The following is a 22542-nucleotide window of genomic DNA, read 5'->3' as shown; positions in this document are numbered from 1 at the left end:
CTAATTTTTTCTCTCTTTTCATGGGATTACTTTTTCATGATTCGACGTGTAATACACAGAGTACAAGAAATTAATGTATTTTTTCTCGCTGGTGTCACTCGTTTTATGAATACGCGATTTAATTTATAATAAGACCAGCTTCGCGAAGTTCCTCGATGATCGACAGCATCTCGTTGTCGTGAGCGTTGTTGCCTGCTCGATGCGAAGCGTCGAGCAATCGTAGACGATCCACCAGCTCGTTGGGATTATCCCAGTGCACGTAATCGATTGCGTTGTCGTTCAATGTCATTGCGTGACGTAATCCCTTTCCAGATTTCTTCTGTTTCTTGGGTGTGACCGACATCAACGGCGCGATTACGTGTTTGTATTTGTATCCTCTGTTGCTCAATAATCGGCCCTGCGAATGATACTTGTGTTTGTGCGCGTTCGTCACCAACAGCATGCTCTTGTACTTGTGCATATCGTCTTCCATGTAGAAGGCATCGTCGGGAATTCTCTTGAAAATCAACTCGTAAAGACCTGGTGCACCGGCGTATCGTACGCCGTCGATAATTATGTTGTCCGCGTCATCCACGTCGAAACGTTTATTGCCAAACATCAGCCCATCCTTGTGTAGGTAAACGCCGTACACATGATCTATACCGCTCTCTTTATCTCGCGCTCCCCTCAAGACAGCCTCGACGTACTTTTGAACCAGCGAGCCCAAACCAGCTCGTAACGCCTCTCGACCTTCCGAAGTTTGCAGCTAATTTTGAACCTTCGTCGCTAGCGAGTCTTCCGTCGTTTCGAAAATGTTCTCCAACGACTCTATCGTCGGTATGATTTTGGCACGCGGGATGGAGGTTATTGGTTGTACATCATCGTGCGATCGATCATTGGATTTATGCAGAGTCATGGAACGCTCGAACGTCTCGCTTGCTTCTTCTCTCTCCTCTTGTTCCTCTTCCTCCTTCCTCTCGCGTTTATGGGCAGACGCTGTATCTTCGTCGCGCGAGTCTCTCTTTGTCGCGCACGCCGGGGCTGTCGGCGAAAAGTTGCTGCGCCTCGATAAGAGGTTTAAAAGGCTCTATCCAACGCGATGCCTTCCTCGATTCTACCGGTCTTCAGAGCGCGATGTTTCTTGCGGATCGGCTCGCTCTTTTTCTCGATCGCTCTCGCGATTTTTTCACGCTCGCGCACATCTGCTATGTTCGTCTGTAACTAAGTATCGACAACGACTGGTCGCATTACGGTATCGCGAACTCTTTAAATCTTTTTCTGTATCGTCCATTTGTGAGCGCACTGTCTTTGTCTATCACTACGAATCCATATTTTTGTTGCTAACAGGCGTGGCACAACGCGCAAAATTCATTGTACGACATGTCGGTATTTACATGATTGTTGTAAACGTGCTTCAAGTTAGTACAGTCCTATTTGAACAGGATCAGAAGGTTCGCGTTGTCGCGTATCAGATGTTTAGGTATCCTCGCGTACGTCTGACAGAGATAGAAGCAGTCAACGCGTGGTGACCCATCGAAAAGTATTCTCTCACCGCATCCTGCTTGTCGCATGCCACGTCATCAAAGATAAAAATAGAATTCGGACGCGCCTCACTCGGTGGAACGACGTCGCTGTTGTTGGAGAACGTAAAGTAGCCGATTTCGTCGATAGACATAAATTTTCGAGATATCGATACTTTATCTGTTGCAACGATTTCGAATAGACGTACACGTTCTCGAAACGTACACCATTCGGGCTCTCGAGTAAGCTTATGAGAACGTTGGTTTTACCGCAATTCGACGGGCCACAAATGATCGCGCGTATAGTAGCAGCATTTCGCCGTGCTTGCGCTTCTCCGCGCTATCTTCCATCATTCGCGATTTCGCGTCACAGTTTGTAACGCGTATCGTCAGCGGTTGTAGCACGAATTTCATGCTCACTACAGGCTGTGCGCTCTCGAACGACTATTTAAAGACGTGCAAATCCCGCGAATCGCGCAGTAGCAAAATGTATCTCGCTCGCTGAGTCATTCTTCCGATATTCGAAACTTGAGCGCCGAGTAGTTACAATATACGAGGTCTGTTCAAAAAGTATCGCGAATTTTGAATTTCCGCGGGTTACGTATATTCGATTTTCGATTTTTTTGTGGCGTTATGTTGGTACTCATGTCTCTCACTTATGCCGACAAGTTCGGCCATTTTGAATGTTCAGTTAATTTTTGACAGCTGCTTTGCTTGCACGTGTTTTGGCTCGTCTTCGATTTTTGCTTATTCCAAAAAATGGATCAAAGAATCTGTATCAAATTTTGTGTGAAAAACAAAATTAAGTGCGCGGACGCATTCCGAATGTTGACTGTGGCATATGGTGAAGCTACCTTGGACCGAAGCAACGTTTATCGGTGGTACAAAATGTTCTCAGAGGGCCGAGAAGATGTGAACGACGAAGAGCGTGCCGGACGCCCGAGCACGTCAACAACAGACGAAAACATTGATGAAGTGAAGAAAATAGTATTGGCCAATCGGAACGGTCAATAAGGAATATTACCTGCAAGTTATGCGCAATTTGCGCGAAGCAATCCGCCAGAAACGCCCGGATTTGTGGAAGAACAAAAATTGGCTTTTGCACCATGATAACGCCCCTGCTCACACATCGTTGCTTGTGCGCGAATTTTTGACCAAAAACAACACACTAATGATGCCGCAGCCACCGTATTCCCCAGATCTGGCCCCCTGTGACTTTTTCTTGTTCCCGAAACTGAAGAGGCCCATGAAAGGACGACGCTACGCTACGATTGAGGAGATAAAGACGGCATCGAAGGAGGAGCTGAACAAGATCACAAAAAATAATTTTTTGAAGTGCTTCGAGGATTGGAAAAAACGTTGGCACAAGTGTAATATCTGATGGGGATTACTTTGAAGGGGACAAAATAGATATTCATGAATAAATAAATAATTTTTGAAAAAACACAAAATTCGCGATACTTTTTGAACAGACCTCGTATACAGAAGGTCATACTCTTACGCGTGTACGGCGATTACATCGAACACGTCTGGGACCAGCTTCCGGAACACGTGAAGATTCGGAGGTTCGAACCTATCGTCGGTGCGACGAGCACTACAATCAGCCGTGGCAGCGAACGCACATCGATGGTCCCGCACCCAAGATAAAGGACTGTAACGAATATCAGTGTCGGGCGGTAGTCTGTTGAATCGAGCGGTAAACGCGCTTCCTTTCGAGTTACATATTCCGGGCTACCAGTTTTGCGGCCCAGGCACTCGACTTGCGAAGCGATTAGCCAGAGGTGACGCGAGCATAAATCCACTGGACGCGGTGTGTCGAGAACACGACATTGCGTATTCGCACAGCAACGATCTCACCGATAGACACATGGCAGACAATATACTAGCCGCGAAGGCGCGGAAACGCATTACCGCGAGTGATTCGGCTCTGGGCGAGAGAGCCGCCGCTGCTGCCGTCTGGGCAGCGATGAAAGCCAAGACCAAGATCGGCATGAGCATGAAACCGAAGAAGAAGACGATGACGACGAAGAAAAAGACGACGAAAAAGCGGATACTTCCAACGCGAAACGAGATAGTGCTTTACCGTTTCTGCCAATGTTGGGCGCGCTCGGGTCCTTGATCGGCGGAGCGGCCAGTGTAGCGAAAACGGTAAACTACAACAAAGCCGCACGACGTCAGCTCGAAGAGCTGCAACGTCATGGCCGCGCGATGGAACAGGGGCGCGGACTGTATCTTGCTCCGTACAAATACGGACGCGGACTGTATCTCGGCCCGTACAAACATGGACAGGGTGCAGCTGCAAAGAAAAAAAAAAACGCCAAAGAGACGATAAAAATGCCGTCTGACGCAACTACCAATGTGGAATTAAACGAGCTCGCGAGACGTATGCGCATACCATACTTTAGAGGCGTTTTCATGCGTAACGCGTTATCGACGAGCAGTGCGCGTCGAAACGAAAGCGGTATCGTGAATCTGGACGATGCGACGAGGCCTGGTACTCACTGAGTAGCGTACGCGAAGAAGAACAACCGCGTCGTATACTTTGACAGTTTCGGTAATCTTCGACCTCCTAAGGAACTGGTGCGATATTTCGGGAACGGTGCTACGACGATAGAGTACAATCGTACGTCCTATCAGACGTACGATCAGAGCTTCTTCTGCGGACAGATGTGCCTGCGGTTTCTACAAACGATAGACGCGCGTGAATTTAAAAAGCTCGGCGAGATGCTGTGAAATCTTAGTATTAGTCGAACACCGTCATGTCGCTGACGCTTACGCTGAGCGGGAAGAGCACTGTCCTCGCGGGAAACTACTTTCCCGCCATAGATTTGAGTGATGGCGATTACGAGCTCGGTCGGGCGATTTTTGAGACTTATCACACGATACCGAACGTGAATAAATCGAACAACAAATTTTATTTTGATAAAGATGATGCGGAAATTACAATTCCCGAAAGTTCGTACGAAGTGCGAGACATAAATAAATTTCTGAAACGCGCGATTTTACGGAAACGTCCGCACCGCGACGCGCTTGAAACCGTTGACGTAGTGCACGGTGACAATAACAACAATGACACCGATGATGATAATGGGAAGAATACCCGATTACGCTCCGCGCAAACTACAACACGATGAGATGCGAGATTAGATGTGCGTACAGAATAAACTTTGACAAGTCCAAAAGCATTGGATCGCTGCTGGGATTCTTGTCGAAGCGTATACTGCGACCGCGAAGATGGCACCAATCGGACATGTCGATCAATATAATGAATGTAAACGTTATCCGCGTAGAGTGCAACGTGACCGCGAGTGCGTACAGCAACGGCAAAAGCGCGCACACGATACACGAATTTTCATCGAGCGTGCCGCCAGGATATAAAATATCGGAAAGGCCGGCTCAGATCATTTACCTACCGATCATCGCACGGAGCAGTACGGATCTAACGATACGCGTCGTCGACCAGAACGGACGATTACTCGATATTCGAGGAGAAGAGATCACCGTTAGATTGCACGTACGATGTCTGCAGTGATAATGTGAGCATGAGATGCTCGTGTTGAACGAAACGGAGCGCACGCAGAGAGATAACGTATTCTTTACGAGGCCAACGACATCACAGCTCGATACAACACTCGCTCATCCAACTGCATTAGAAAGAAGAAGAAGCTCAGCGCGTCGAACGTTACATTTTTAAAGTCTTTGGGATTCGCGGTGCTCAATATTTGAGATGACTGATATCCTAAACATTAAAGACGAGCCGATCTTCGACGATCGCATCGTCAAGATTGAGACTCACACGTACAACCCGTTCGCCAACCCAACGTTCGGGTACAGCGACGAGATAAGAATACCCATACAGCAACAGGATCTATACACATTGCCTTATGAAAGCTTTCTATACGTCGAGGGAAAACTGATAAAGAACAAAGTAGTCCAGGGTGCTAACGTGTCATTGAGAAATAATTGCGTTGCGTTTATATTCGATGAGATTCGATATGAACTCAATGGTGTGGAGATTGATCGTAACAGAAACGTGGGCATAATTAGCACGATCAAAAACTATGTAACAGTGTCATCCGACAGAAGCGTGATTCTGCGGAATGCAGGCTGGGATGCGCAGACTACTGCAGCCGGATACTTTAATTTCTGTGTACCACTCTACGTACTGCTGGGATTTTGCGAAGATTACAGACGTGTGGTGATCAACGCTCGTCACGAATTGATTTTAATACGAGCGCGCAACGACAACAATTGTCTGACGAGAGATTCGGCGACAGAGCCGACACTCGAATTATTCAAAGTACAGTGGCGAATGCCGCATGTGTTATTGAGCGAGATAAATAAGTTGTCGATACTGCGTGGAGAGCGGATGATATCTTGGAGAGCATAGCTTTTCGCTCTTGGGATCTGTACGAGTTTCCGCTCTTGCAGAGCACATCCAAGCATTCGTGAGCCATCAAGACGCTCAAGGCTAGTCAGCTCGAGAAGCCGCGTCATTTTCGCTATGCAAACAGATCGAAAAAATATCATGTCTGAGGATGTAAGTCGAGTCGACCACTGCAAATTAACCAATGCTAAACCTGAATACGGAATGTTATCCGTACGATGATTTGAATCTATATTTTGATAAAAACAGATGTGCGATTCTGTATGATTTGTACGCGCGTTTCTGCAAAAACTACTATGGATACGAGTATCTCGAGCCAAGTCTCACCTTTACAACTTTTTTACGTAATGACCCGTTCGTGATCATCGATTAGCGCGGAGGAAGGTGCGGTAGAGGGGGAAGGCGCTAGAAGATCTCAGCGTTACCGTTGTCGCCGCCGCCACCGCCGCCGCGTACCCCCCGCGCCCCGCGCTCCCCTCTAGCCCCATAGGTTAGAATCGGCCCTATACAGCTACTCGCACTATTTACAATATTGTCTAAGCATAAACTATTAACTCTATATTTGATTTTTTTTATTATAAATTTCGCGCAAAAAATCTACAACATCACATTTATGATACAATTTTCACCTAAAAGTGTTACAAAATGTTTAAATATTTTATTGACGATATACTCGCACAGCTCAAAATATACGTTCTCGACGCAATGTTCGAGTTCGAACATGAAGAGCACGGTTGATGGCTTCATATGAAGACATTTATTGCACAATGTTTATTTGACCACATTCACATCACGCATTTTTATGATTTCTATCACAAGATCATGGATCGATAATGATAAAGGTGCGATTGATTGCACGAACCGCTCAATATCCCCGCATCTTTTGATGAAAGTTCGCCTTATTGCACGATTACGTTGTTACATGGTTCTCACCAATTGCAATTTCCACAAAAGGATCCCACCCCGATTCCGACATCCAGATATTTTTAAGTTGTAGGAGTTAGTGTTAATCTTTTTCCCAATATACAAGATGTATGACGGAGTTTATTGTAAGAAGATGCTCTGTAGAAGAAAGTAATATACACGCACGCACGCGCGCACGCACAAACATATATATATATATATATATATATATAACACATCGGTCAATAAGTCCCCGGTCTAGCAAAGAAAACACAAGTGTTACATAAAAATTCGAATTTATTCATCAATATAGGTTCCTTTTAAGGCAATACAATCAGTCCAACGCCTTTCCAAACGTTCGATGCCGGTTTTGTAGAACGATTTTGGCTGACCCTCAAAATACGCATCAGTTTCGGCGATGACCTCCTCATCCGATCGAAATTTCTTCCCAGCGAGCATTTTTTTGAGCTCAGCGAATAGGAAATAGTCGCTGGGGGCCAAATCTGGCGAATACGGTGGGTGCGGGAGCAGCTGGAAGCCCAACTCGTTCAATTTAACCATCGTTGCCATCGACTTGTGACACGGTGCATTGTCCTGGTGAAAAATGATTTTTTTCTTCGCCATATGGGGTCGGTTTTCGACGATTTCGGCCTTTAAACGCGTCAGTAGTGCCATGTAATATTCGCTATTGATGCGCCCACCCTTTTCGAGGTAGTCAATGAAAAGGATACCATGGGCATCCCAAAATACAGATGCCATAACCTTGCCGGCCGACGTTTGAGTTTTTGGTCGCTTGGGGCGGCTTTCACCGGCTGCAGTCCACTCAGCTGACTGCCGATTCGACTCGGGTGTGAAGTGGTGAATCCATGTTTCGTCCATGGTCACATACCGACGCAAAAAATCTTTCCGATCCTTCTGAAACATGGCCAAACAGCTCTCGGAATCATCGACGCGTTGTTGTTTTTGATCCACAGTGAGCAAACGCGGCACCCACTTCGAACACAGCTTCCGCATCGACAAATGATCGTGTAAAATGGTAAAAACACTTCCCTTGGATATCTTTACGATGTCAGCAATATCATCCAGCTTTAATTTACGGTCGGACAAAACCAATTTATGGACCTGCTTGATTTTTTCGGGGACAACTGCCTCATTTGGGCGACCAGAGCGGTGTGCATCGTCGGTGTCCGTACGACCGCGTTTAAAATCAGCATACCAGTCGATAATTGTTGATTTGCCTGGGGCAGAGGTGCCATAATGTTTGTCCAACCACTGTTTTGCCTCAACGGTGTTTTTTCCCATCAAAAAGCAGTGTTTAATGAGCACACGAAATTCCTTTTTTTCCATTGTTATGAAAATAACCAAATTAGCGTCACTAAAGCTTCAATAACTCACACAATAATGATCCGAATGACATATACATTTGACAGTACGCCTAAAAGGGTCTGTTCTTTCGAACCACTATGTACTTTTTGTGTTAGTGGCGCTCTCTATGTGTCAGACCGGGGACTTATTGACCGATGTGTTATAATATATATAAAATAGAGAAAAAAGGAAAATAGATAAACAAACTGTAGAGAAAAGGTATAAAAAAATAAAATAAAATTTACAATTTAGGAGTATAAATAAGTTTCCGCCGTTTTTTATCAAAAATTGGGCATTTATTATGAAAGAACGGTACCTAATGTTTTATTCGAAATATTGTCTATCGCTAGCCACTACTTTTTCCCATCTTTCTGGCAGCATACGGATACCGCGTCGGAAAAACGCTTCATCTTTTGAAGCTATCCACGAATAGACCCAATTTTTGGTATCTTCATATGATGTGAAGTGTTGCTCAGACAGGCCATGCGCCATCGATCGAAACAGGTAGTAATCAGAAGGAGCAATGTCTGGTGAATACGGCGGGCGGGATAAAACTTAATCAGAAGGAGCAATGTCTGGTGAATACGGCGGGCGGGATAAAACTTCCCAATTGAGTGTTTCCAAGTAGGTTTTGACCGACGCCGCAACATGTGGACGAGCATTATCATGCAGAAGAATAACTTCGTCGTGTCTGGAGTAGTAGTGGAGTAATAGTTTTTCCTTGAGTGCTCGGCTCAATCTCATCAATTGTGTTCGGTAGAGAGCTCCAGTAATGGTTTCGTTCGGTTTGCATGAGCAACTCATAATAAACGACACCTAGCTGATCCCACCAAATACACAATATGAGCTTTTTCCCATGAATGTTCAGCTTGGCTGTCGATGTTGAAGCATGGCCAGGTGGTCCCCATGATTTCTTCTTCTTTGGGTTATCGTAGTGGATCCATTTTTCATCACCAGTGACTATATGGTGCAAAAAACCCTTTCGTTTATGCCTGGCAAGCAGCATTTCACATGTGAAAAATCGGCATTCAACGTTTCTCGGCTTCAGTTCATATGTAACCCAATTTCCTTGCTTTTGAATAATTCCCAACGATTTTAAGCGATGTGAAATTGCTGGTTGAGTCACTCCTAATGTAAGTGCAAGTGCTTCTTGCGTTTGGCACGAATCTTCATCCAATAATGCTTCCAATTCCGCGTCTTCGTACACTTTCGGCCTTCCGCTACGTACTTTGTCTTCGACATCAAATTCACCGTTCTTAAACTTTTGAAACCACTCACGGCAACTTCTCTCACTTAAGGCAGACTCACCATGTGCTTCTACAAGCAATCGATGCGCCTCAGCTGCAGATTTCTTCAAATTAAAGAAGTAAATCAAAAGCTCCCGCAAATGATGCTTATTCGGCTCAAAACTCGACATTTTCGCACGAAAAAAGATATAAGATGCTAATGCAAAATCGCTAATATTTCAAGGTTATGTTCTTGCCAGATGTCCAACCTTACGATATGACGTTTTACAGCTGACAATTTTAACTATAACATACTGGTAGCGCCATTGTTTGTCAAACGGCGGAAACTTATTTATACTCCCAATATTTGCACGGTCTAGGTTCACTGCTACAATATCAAATTATTGTTTAATAACGACAATTATTTATTGTTATAATAGGATTAATTAAATTGTTGCAATATGGCTTTGTCTCATTATTCTGATTAATTATCGATTCGGATATCGTGTATACCTCCTGCAGAATAGATCGTATATATGATTGACGACGAGTCATTTCGATCTCTTCGTTCAAACATTGCGTGTAATCGTCGAACGTTATCGTTTGCTCTACGACGTTACTCTTTACGTCTTTCACCTTCTTAGTATCCTTCTTGCCATTCATCCTCACCACATACATCTTCGCTCTGAGACCAACGAATTCGGTCATTATCGCACCGTTTTCGTCCTTCATCAGACTGGGTACTTTTTTATTCGCGAGAGGCATACGCGTTGTCTGTTGGATAATCGCTCGTGTCGAATCTAGCGATATTGCGTTTTATAGTCTCGTAAATATCCTCGCACTCGACGCGGTATATAAGACTGTCTGTATCGGTGTACATTATTTTACATTTGTCGCGAAACAGTGGTAACATATACTCGTGGTGAAATTCGTACAAGCAGACTTTCGATATGTCAAGTATACATATACCCACGTAAATCGGCTTGTCGAACTTCACCTCGAGTTTGCGCAGTTCGACGGCTATTAAATTTTCCGCAAAGACGTTACGGCTGTGGAAATTTGGTTTTGCAATCATTGCCTCCGCGCCGTATCGCCCATCCCATTTTGTTAATAATTTTCGTCAGCGGGGTTGCGCACATTCTCTATAGTTTTACCGAATGCCGCGTTGTTCATTAATTTATACAAATTTTTTTCGAAATCGTTTTTCGCGCGCGTTCTGAAATTTGTATTAAGTTCAATGTAATCGCGAAGTCATGGAGATTGCGCGAATTGTAGCACCCGATGGATCTTTGTTACGCGAAGACCGTGACGAGTACATTGCTGCAGGTTGTGGTAGTGGATGACGTTACTCTGTTTATCGTACAGCGTCGCTAAAAGTTTATGTTCGCGCTTGCCGGACGGGTTATCGCGCATCGGACAGAACGGTAGGTCAGTGTGTCGGTCGTGTATATGCTGCGGATACTCGAGATCGATTTCGAGAATGTAACCGGTAGGCGAATCCAGAGCGATCGCGCTCGCGTCGAAGTTCGCAGCGTCTTCAACCCATTGAAATTTGGCGTATGGCAATGGTTGATATCGCCCACCCGTATAAATTGTTAACGTCGTAGTACATCAAGTACGACGACGGTTCCGACGGGTCGTACGAATGCATGTACTTGTTATTACCCTGCGCATATCTGCCTGAACATTGACTGAAACCACCGCGTATACCGCGCTCGATGAACATGATCATGTCAATATCAGTGAGCAACTCAAACTTTACACGCGTATGTTTCAACATCGCGTCCCACGTGAAACCAGGCAAGGTGTAATAATGTGCGGGATCGAGACCGTAACTCGCGACGCAACTTTCGCGGAAATTTTCGAAAATGTCAGCTAATAACAAGACATCGGTTTTCAAGTACAGATCACTGTACTTGCCGAGCATTCGGATGGAGAATCGCTGCTATATGTTCGCCGCGTGAGCGTAATTGCTCTCGGATACGGTATTGCACGTTAACGAACTGTAAAAAGATTCGCGCGGTGATAAGCGCATGTCCTGCAATTTTTCGGCATAGTCAACGTACTCGTACGGAAAGACACCTTTACGAGTCAGTAATTCAAATTCATTATCCGGTAGTGTTGAAAATTTTGAACGTATAATTTTTAATTTGTCTTCATCAAGATACGACACTAATTTATCGAGGCTTGTACTGAGAAATTTGAAAGAATCAATAAAATGTAATTTTACACAATTTCTTTGAGAATTATTTTCAGTTTTATCTTTAGTGCTATCGACATGTTTTGTGAAGGAGATGTATTTTTCTTTGGTTATTGGTAATACATCTACGTGTCCTTCATATGCTGTAGCGATTTCCTTAATTATAAAATGCGCGTCATAGCCCGATAAATTGTGAAAAACGATCGGAATATATAATGAATTTTTATAATTTAAATTACAGTTTGAATGCGCTGGACCGCAGTATCTACCGGTTAAGTGGCAATGATCGCGTACCCGCCTGTCGTCCGACGCCAATGATTTCTCGCAAATGTGACAACGCGTCGCGCTACGGTACGCTTCTTATTGTTCTTTCGACAACGTTTCCATGGGCACGTTGGCGGATATGATATTTTTCACGCGATTCGCCAAATCGTTGAGTTGTCGCGCGAATCACGCTATACAATCTTTATCGCGACGGAACTGATACGATGATAACGCGTCATCGTACGAGCAACGCATGTAGTAGCCTATGCTGAAGAGCTCATGCTGTTGATACGCTTACGACGACGCATCTTTCCTGTCGGATTCCGTCTTCCGTAAAACGCACTCCAGGTCGGCGTAGACGACGAATGGGACGCGCTCCTTGTTGCAGTTGTTCCCAAATTCGAGCCACTTTTCGTCCTCGCTCGGTAGTCGAATAGCGCAATCGTTGATCTTCTGGCAGTCCATTGTGTGCAACTGCAATTTCTCTTTTGTGCCGAAGTAATGCAAGCATCTGAAAAAAACAAAAAATTATAACAGTTACAATTATTTTATTAGCAAGACGGAAAATTATAATAATTTTTTCATGTGTACTTACCGGTCACAGAAATATTTCTTGTGCTCTTTTTTGCTTAATTGCGAGCTCACGAGACGCAACAGATTTTTTATCCAAGCAAAGTGGCCGACACCGTCGTCGCGTGGATCTTGCATGTACAGGAGATTGACATACTTGTCCTTCTTGTCACTGGTGAGCCGCAGGGGAAGGACTTGTTTATTCTCGATACCGTATACATTGATCGACACCGCATTCAACCGTTAGAATTTCGGAATGTCTTTGAACGTTATCGGAAATTCGATACCCGCGAGATTCAGCGCCGTCGTATAATGCGGATACGACTCTATCTCCGTATACTTTTCAGCCGAGTACAGAGCGGCGACTACCGACCGTGCGAAGCACGCATTGTCCGTCGTTCTAACATTGATCACCGCTCGTTTCGTCGCTATTTCCCGTGGCACTTCGAACTAACATCCCGCACGCATGGGATTTAATTTGTTCACATTCACTACCAAATTGAGGATTCGTGACAATGCCCATCCGCTGTCGCGTTCCTGGAACTTTTCGAGTGATGTCAACGTGGGCTCGAAGATATGCTGCTCGTACCACTCGCGCAAATCGGTGTATCGGTATATCTCGCGGTTCTTAGTGTTTATACTCTTAATATCATGTTTGTTATTTGTTATAAATTTGCCGTTTAACGCAGTGTTCACTTTTGCACTACCATGTCTTTCTACGGCGTCTCGCACGTTCGAGCACTATTTCTCTCGCGTCTTGCAAAAACCGCCGCTGCTCGATGTAATCGACGTTGACCATAGCATCCGTCGATATACGGCTTTCAAACGCGGTGTCGATCTCTCGCCAGACGAGAGATCTTTCGTCGTTTTCTTACTCGCGTACCCGCCACCAAGGTGCACGAAACGTCGCTCTAATTGTATCTTTACATCCGCGAGTCGCGCAATCCTCGCCACCATGGATTGTCTGTGTCCAACGGCGATGTGCGGACGCTTGGCACGACAAAGTTCTTCGAGCCGCTCGATGTACTCGTCGCATCGTTGCAGCCACGCGAAACATTCCACCAGAGTAGCGACCTGGCTGCACTGCTCCAACAGTTCGCGTTCCACTCGCTCGTGATTTTCCATGTTTTTTTTTTCTTTAGATCAAGTCACACTCTTCTACGGAGCACTTGCACGTGACTCGTTCACACATGTTGCAGCACCGCGACATATCTAGAAAATCATAATGTTCTAACACTTTTTCATTATGTTTGTTTACAAAAATGCATTGTTCACACTCAAAGCATTGATCGTCGCATCTGTCGAAAAATAGTTTTGGTGCAAGATCGCGATCACGAAACTCCATCCATATATTGTCAATAATTAGCAGTTCGACACACTTTTCACTGTCTGCAGGAATCTTAATGCAGATGCACCAACCTTGGCTCTTATCTGAGATTTTCTTTGCCAATAATAATCGTCCTTTATTACATTGACATTTCTATTCCATTTCTATTCAATGCCTCTTTTCATATTCATCGTCCTCGTAACATTTGTCTCGCAACCGTAGATACACTTTCTGTCGCACGAGTAAAGACCAGTCAGAAAACGGGCTGTCTGATAATTGTTCCATGTTTCTCACCACGTATACCTAATTCACCATCGCGTAGGAATTGCACTGGCGATATTCGTGCACCTATGTCTCTTTTTTGCAGATTACCGAGAACATACAACACATCATCTACGTTACAGTCTTCCCACATATTTTTCAGTAGTGTCTCGCTCACAATACTGTTCACAATAGTTTTTCAATGTGTGCAATGTGGGCACTTGTTGCATGGATATAGTGTACATTTGCATTCCACGATTCGTGCAAGACCGGCCGCCTAGCGCAATATAATCGATATCGTGCTTCCTTACAAGATACATTCCTACAACATCGGTGTCAGCCAAACGTATCATGCATGTTGCACACACATTTAAGGTACCACTCGTTGTATAGTAGCATTGGATCATGCAGTGTTTAGTACGGCCGTTTAGTGCGCGGATTTCTGGAGACGGTACAAATTTTTCTGCGTGATCTGTATCGCGCTCGCTCAAGTCGCTAACATAACCAGTATCGTCAGATAGCACTTCTTCGTCGGAATCTTGGTCCATTATTTCTTCAAAATCTACATCCATTTTTTCTAACACTTCGAACACTTCGTCTCTAATATTCGCGAACTGTTCCGGATCCACGTTTCTAATGTGCTCGACTATGGCTATGTCCTCAACGTTCGCACGATGATCAACCATACTTTTTTTTCACTATTCTTATTGCGACCGATTCGTTCATCTTCCAGGGCATCAACTGCGGAATTGAGCGCTTATAACTCATTATATATTTCAATTGTGACTTTTTGTCTCTTTGCCTATTGGGTCATACTTTATTTAGAAGGCAGCATTGCGAGCGATTCTAGTTTATATAATATAAACAGCATCAACGCTTTTTTTAACGCGTCGCTACATGTCATCGATCTCTCTCGCTATCTCTTCTCAGAAAAAAATCGTTATCGACACTTCTTCGAAGAAATTTAAGGGTTGTGAGAACGCAGTGTGTTTTTATACTTTTCACTGAAATATCACTTTCATTTTACTGTAGAACAGTTATGTTTTGCTTAGCAGCCGAACATCGGCGCTTCTCGTACGCATCGCGATGTGGCATCGACCTGATAGTGTATATAAACAGTGTATAGTATATAACTTTTTTCTTTCAATCGTAAATTTCGATTACGAGTGATAAGATATGGATCGTGTAAAAGAATATATACATCGAAAATCGATCGAGCGCAAGGGGTACCGTCCCTTGTCACCAAGGTCCGTCAAGTCCACCACCACCATTGAGGGAAAAAGATATGGGAGATATTGGGAATGTCCAGATGAAAAAGCATCAAAATCGCCAACATGTTCCTCATCGACATCATTAAAATCGTCAACATGTTCATCATCATCAACGTCATCAATGCCATCAAAATATAAGCCATAGCTAGCGATGTTCGAACCGTTGATTGCACTCGAATGCTGTCAATCGCGAAAAAAAATGTAATAAAATATGAGAAAAAAAACGATATAATAAGAGGCGAATAAAAAATTTTTATCCACATCATTTTATATATATGTACTTTATTTTACTTTCCATCCATCCTATGCCTCGACGTGCTAATAAAAAACCGTATTGAAAAAAATGCGCCATAAAAAAAAAGGATTCATTTCTTCCATCCTTTAATCTGACACATGCCAGATAATATTGTGTCATGTAAAGCGTTATGCACGCTCTATCTTTCTCTAACGTGCAAACCCTTGTTATCTACACATTTTTGGGATGGACGCGGGGTCCGCAGCAGCGGAGGCGGCGGCGGCGGTGGCGGCGGTGGATGAAAAAAAATAAGAAAATTGTTTATGTAATCAATCGACCTGGGTCCTATTACAGCGATGCCGCCGGGACTTCCCGCACCTTCCCCCTCTATCGCGCCTTCCTCCGCCCGCGTCAACGAGTACCCTCCGCGCCCCGCGCTCCCTTCTAGCCTCATGGGTTAGAACCGGCCCTATACAGCTACTAGTGCGAAAAGTAAATGCACATTTTATTGTTAATCGAAAACAGATGCTTAAAATTCGTTTTGAATTTAACGAAATTAAATTAAATTAAAGTTCTTGCCTATAAATATTGTAAGAACTATATTACGTTATATATAAAAATAAACGCTTATTTAAATTATATGTCTGGATGTATGACATTATTCATTTCTTTTTTATTATCGCAGCGCTATCATATTACGCGCGCTGCCCGCATCTTCATGCTCGATGTCACCGTATTAAGCATTCTCTCTATTTAAATTATTAAATAGAAAACGTATGATAAAATATTTTTGCGTGTGAGAAAAAGATACAACGGAAGCGACAGAAAAGATGACGACACATGAGCGGAATATAGATGGTAAGTATAAGCGGGAAGTGTATGCAAGCCTTTGTTACCGATGCATTTTTGGAGAGGGTGGCAAGTGACGAAAAAAATACAAAACGCGTAGCGGAATGTCATCACGCGTATCATGTTTATGAAATCCATCGTCTGAAGTCCTATGTTTACATAAACATAGGGCCCTGGTTATCGCCGTGTACCATATATACAATACATTGATACCAGCTCTCGGGGACCTTCTCGCGTGTACGAGTACCCCCCGCAGAGGACCTGGAGTTAGTATACCTACTCAAATCCATGGGAGCTATCATATATACAATATGTCGTCAATGTATCTGCAATAAACAGAGATATATAGCAACTGAGAGAATTAAAAACCCTCTTTTTCAAATCAACCATAACGATATCAGAAATATTCGGGGATAGAGGGAAGTCTATAGTCGTATCATAAGTCTGTTTATAGATGATTCCATTGAATGTGAAATATGTAGATGTCAAAACAAATTTTATCACATTTATAAATGCATCCTTAGATATTTTTGTGACACGTTTTATGGAGTTTGTTTGATAGAGCTCATTCACATTGACTAAGGAGGAGAAACGGGACACACACTTGAAACAGAAAGTTACTATATTTGGAATAGATATAATAATCAATGAGATTAAAATGTTAAAGAAAATTAAAACACAACTATGAATACATTAGTTCACTCGATGTAACAATATGCAAACATTATAATAATGATATTAACTATGATAGGAGAGTCAGATCAAATAAGTTTAAAATTAGTCATAATAGAGATTTAAGTATTGAAAGGTTAGCATTGCTAATTAAGTTAAAATCGAACGAATATAACGCGTAACGAAATATTAATAAAACGTAATTAAAAGGAAAAGATAATTTCTATTGTGAATAACAAATCAAGTATCGGTATTTTACTTAGAAGGATTAATTGTTAATTCTCTGAGCACGAGTAGCTTCGATCTGACTTGATATAAAACATATACATGAATAGCAGTATAATAAACGACAGTATGGGCATAAATTGAAATATCAATATAATATAAACATAAACATAGTCAACATGCACAATAAACGGACACAAGTATAACCGAGAGATTATTACTAATAATAATGATACTAATAATAATGTCGATATAGTTAAGTTAATAATGCGCTTAATCATTCAATTCAATCATCATAAATCAGTGGAATGCGCCAGATGTAATAACATTTACGTTAAATGAATATAGCAAGGTGTTGTTCGGCAGTGTAAAGTCTCTATAGAGTATGTTACTTTAATGACAATTCCTTCAGGTGTATCATAATATAATTAAATCGTTTATACAAACAGTATATGTTACTAGAGGTGCGAGTTCTTTGATACATATCGGTGTCCATGCGAAATTGAATCCCAGATAAAGTTGTTTCCTCATACTCGTCGATACCGTCCTCGCATAGGCTTCCTGTCTTTGCAGATGCAGACACAGTCAGGTTGGTGAGGTCCTCTATACGAGTTGATTCCGTTCTTGTATGCTATATTATATGCAACTTACCTAAGAGAAGAATAAAGTAGTTAATGGTTACAAACATTCATCCAACGGTTTTATAAACATTCATCCAGTGCTTCCATGTGTTGGGCCAGAGAATTCTCATCCAACTTCCAGTACGCTGCAAACAGCTCGTATATCCAACAAGGTCGGTACTATGTACGCAGTCAAAATTACGTACGATGGACGGGTACGCAACAATGGCTGACCCGTGCACGTGGACCGGGATTCCTCGGATCATCGACCGGCAAGCCTTATATTCTTATGCCAGTCGACACAGGCAATTAATCCAAGGATACACCCTGTCTCCTCGGCCGCTATCCAATGTAGTTTTCTTTTGAAAAGACGTCTCCTTGTCGAACTTAATTTTTCGAACTTATTCACGTACGGACTTCCCAAATTACAACGAATTAATGGTAGAAAAACGTTGCATTTACGGACACGAAAAGGATCTATAGTGGCAGCGCTACCCTAGTTGCCAGTTAGCGCGACTGAAGCGCCAGTCGTTAGCGCCAATCTCTTGTATGCACAGATGCACGCATTAACACGCTCACGTGCAAATTTTTAAGATAGTACAAATCCGGAACAGAGTTCCATTTTTTTTATAACGCTGTCTATTGCAAGTTCTAACGGTATATTTGTGAAGAGAGAAGTCACATCCAAAGAAACCATTATCTCTGATACATCTATTGTCATTCAGTTGTCCAGTTAAAGATTTATAAAATTCAAAGCTATGATTCATCTTTTTGCAGGGAGAATACCGAAATTATGTTTTGTCGGAATCTAGCTATGGAATATAAGAATGTATTTATAGAAGACACACTGATCCTAAACAGGATACCGCTTTTGTGTATCTTAGTTAATCCATGAGTTTTTGGCAGATTTGAGTCACAAGATCGGAGACTAAAAAGTTCTTTGTCTGAGATAAAATCTTTTAGTAAAAATTCAGATTAGAGGAGGATCCCGCAATGACCTTGGCCTTGACATATGTTGTTAAGATCATGACCCTCAGTGACCTCCAATAGGTTTTAGCCATCGATCGCTTTTCATTAAAAAGTTGTTAACAAAAAAAGTTCTGTCATATAAAATAAAAATTTTCTGCTTTAAAATAAATTTCCTGCTTTAAAAAGTTGTTAATAGTGAGACAAAAAAAGTTCTGCTACATAAAACAAAAATTCTCAGCTTTAAAGTAAATTTCTTGCTTTATAAAGTTGTAAATAGTATGGCAAAAAAATTCTGCTATATAAAACAAAAATTCTTGAATTTCTATTCTAACCACCCCATTGCACAGAAAAGAGGGACGATTTTTTCGCTGGTTGACAGAACAATTTTACTTTCGGACGTTCAATTTCACACACAAAATTTGACACTTATCATTAACATTTTATTAGACAATGACTACCCATTATCCTTTATATTTGACACAATCAACCTAGGAATAAAAAATTTGAATAGAAATAGACACATAACACAGAACAGTTTGAATGACAATGTCGAAGCGAGGGAATCGGTGTCGTGGCTTATGGTTCCGTTCATCCCTCTCCACACAGAAAAGTTCAATCGGTTCAACAAAAACGACATCAGGGTTTCTTTCCGTAGTCCGAACAAACTCAAAAAATACATCAAAGTACACAAAGATGTGTATCCACATACATCGAAGAACAACGTGGTTTACAAAATTTCATGCAGAGATTGTGACGCTTCGTACGTGGGACAGACAGATAGAAAATTAAAGACAAGGATTGCTGAACATCGCAATCACATCAGATACAACACGTCGGCCTGATAACGGAGCATAGGAGACAACTAGACCATGAATTTAAGTGGGATGAGGTCGAAATTTTAGACGAAGAGCTTTGCTATCGGAGACGTTTGGTTTCCGAGATGATTAATATCAAGAAACAAAATAATGGTCTCAATTTACAGACTGATACCGATAGCCTTCACAAAGCTTACATTCCCATCATAAACAGAGTTTGACTTTCGGTTAAGAATAATCCGTCTTCTCTCTCAGTCTGTGTTGATCCGCACTACTGAACGTATATAAAAATAGACAATGTCGTTCTTACATATCGGTGCTTCTTACTGTATTTCATAAGTTTTTAGTTCGTATTGGACATTTATGTTTAAGTTCTTACACATGGATTCTGGTGAGTTTATGAAAGAATTGGGATTTTTATCCTTTGGTTATATCTTCAGCATTTTATTATTGCATTTAAACGTAGCCTTGTGCTAGTGGTGTTTGTTGTTTTTTAATTTTATCCTTTTATTAACTAGAATTTCATCGAAATAATTGTAATACTTCACGACAATTCAATCATGCGGGAATTATGGTTCGAGACCAAGACTCACCCGAATCGATAATATTCGGAACATGCGATCATTTGCGACGATTGATTTGATTCTAATACTTGTTCGTTATACTAATGTCTGAAGAGGGCTCAAACCGGAAGCCGAAACTTGTAACATCGTACTCATTTACTAGTTTATAGTCCAATTTTTTACGTGATGTAACAAGTCTTCATCGCTATTAATATAATATATATTTTTATGAAAATTTAAGAAATATGTTTGACTCTTACTTCGCCCGAGATTGAGTTTTGTTATTATGTTTTGAAAGAGTCCTTTATTTTGTTTATTTATCTTACTATTAATATTTTAAAGTAGGAAATTTATTTTAAAGAAGAGAATATTTGTTTTACAATATATAGCAAAACTTTTTTTTTACTTACTATTAAACAACCTTTTAAAGCAGGAAATTTATTTTAAAGCTGAGAATTTTTGTTTTATATAGCAGAATTTTTTTGCCATACTATTTACAACTTTATAAAGCAAGAAATTTACTTTAAAGCTGAGAATTTTTGTTTTATGTAGCAGAACTTTTTTTGTCTCACTATTATTATAACAACTTTTTAAAGCAGGAAATTTATTTTAAACTAAAGAATTTTTGTTTTATATAACAAAACTTTTCTTGGTAACTTTTTAACGAAAGGCGATCGACGACTAAAACCTGTTGAAGGTCACTCAGAGTCATGACCTTGACAACATATGTCATGATCAAGGGAGGTGCTCCACTAATCTGAATTTTTATCAATCTTTTTTATGCCAATTTTTTAACATATTGTTTAGATGTCTTTCTATTGTTAACGTTGGATTTTTCTTAACTACCGAATATGTGTCAGTGTCGTTTAGGAGCTCCTGTATTTTGTGATTGTAAAGAGGTAATTATATGGCTATTGGCACATTGTTTTTGTCAGCACGTATGAAAAGCACTTCTTCATTCTCTTTATACCATTGTGTCGTGTAATTAACCATCTTATTAATTTTCATTTCAGAGATCCTCAAATGTGAATTATTATGGAGAAAGCGAATTCAGGAATAGCGATGTTCCTAATTTTAGTTAAATAATCAATTTTATTTCTAAACAAGCAATTTTCAATACCTTTAATCAATTCTTTTATTGTGTGTACCTTATTGTGAGAGTCCGGAAGACTAAATTTTAATGGACTATTCTATATAAATTAACATAAGTGTGAACATAACTTTTTTATTAAATTAATTATATTTTTAATTAAATTATTGTAACGTCCGGATGTCAAAAGCTGACAAACAGGCCGTTACTTTAGAGCATATACTATAGCTAGGAACCGTACGATTTATACCTGCACAACTGATCGAGCCGTAAGCACGATCTACCTACCACAGACCACGTGCCAACTGCGTAAACCGCTATTACCACTCTTGCTATTATAATCCTTTAAATAAGTTATTTAAAGGAAAAAAACATTTATTTAAAAAAAAAACGCAACACTACCAATAAGGAAAAAGGACCTTCTCTTCTTAATCACCAAATAATAACAATTAAGGCAATTCTCTATTATAAGAGTCACGTAATTGCGCCATAAAAACTCCATAAAATACACACAGGATTTCTACGAACTAATCGTTAAGATCGAGCAAAAAGACAAAAACAGCTAGCGACGTCTCGTATTAATTATAATCACCAATTACTGGAATTGAGCACGGAATACTCGGAGTCTTTCGAGCAATTCTACTTATCAAGTAGAAACGCGTATATAAAAACAACAAATTCTGCAGCAGATAGTTACAAGTGAATTTCAATTGTTATAAGGACATCAAATGACGAAGTCAAACTTGTACTTATGGATATATCGTTAATATTTAGCGAGTAATAATACATGAAAATCTGTAGAATATTCTAGAATTATTTAAAAAAAGAATTTTTTAGTAAAGAATTTTTTAAATTATGCTCGAAATTACCTCTCTTACCGCGAGACGTCACCCCTTTAGAGGATATACGAGGTCTGTTCAAAAAGTATCGCGAATTTTGTGTTTTTTCAAAAATTATTTATTTATTCATGAATATCTATTTTGTCCCCTTCAAAGTAATCCCCATAAGATATTATACACTTGTGCCAACGTTTTTTCCAATCCTCGAAGAACTTAAAAAAATTATTTTTTGTGATCTTGTTCAGCTCCTCCTTCGATGCCGTCTTTATCTCCTCAATCGTAGCGTAGCGTCGTCCTTTTATGGGCCTCTTCAGTTTCGGGAACAAGAAAAAGTCACAGGGGGCCAGATCTGGGGAATACGGTGGCTGCGGCATCATTAGTGTGTTGTTTTT

At 41.3% G+C, this 22542-nt stretch overlaps 2 protein-coding genes across 2 annotated transcripts in view; one reads left to right on the top strand and one right to left on the bottom strand.

The window, feature by feature from the left end:
* The window catches only part of LOC108746500, an 86679-nt gene that overhangs the window by 58441 nt on the left and 5696 nt on the right, over nt 1-22542 (top strand). The gene's annotated exons all lie outside the window — the stretch shown is intronic.
* Nucleotides 7087-8306, bottom strand: LOC108746518 (histone-lysine N-methyltransferase SETMAR-like). Its single transcript, XM_018483340.1, has one exon. The coding sequence runs from the start codon at nt 8134-8136 to the stop codon at nt 7087-7089; it is 1050 nt and encodes a 349-aa protein (XP_018338842.1). The 5' UTR covers nt 8137-8306.

This window comes from Trachymyrmex septentrionalis, unplaced genomic scaffold, assembly GCF_001594115.1.
Source record: "Trachymyrmex septentrionalis isolate Tsep2-gDNA-1 unplaced genomic scaffold, Tsep1.0 scaffold175, whole genome shotgun sequence".
Lineage (NCBI taxonomy): Eukaryota > Metazoa > Arthropoda > Insecta > Hymenoptera > Formicidae > Trachymyrmex > Trachymyrmex septentrionalis.
This window is presented reverse-complemented; position numbering and strand designations above follow the sequence as displayed.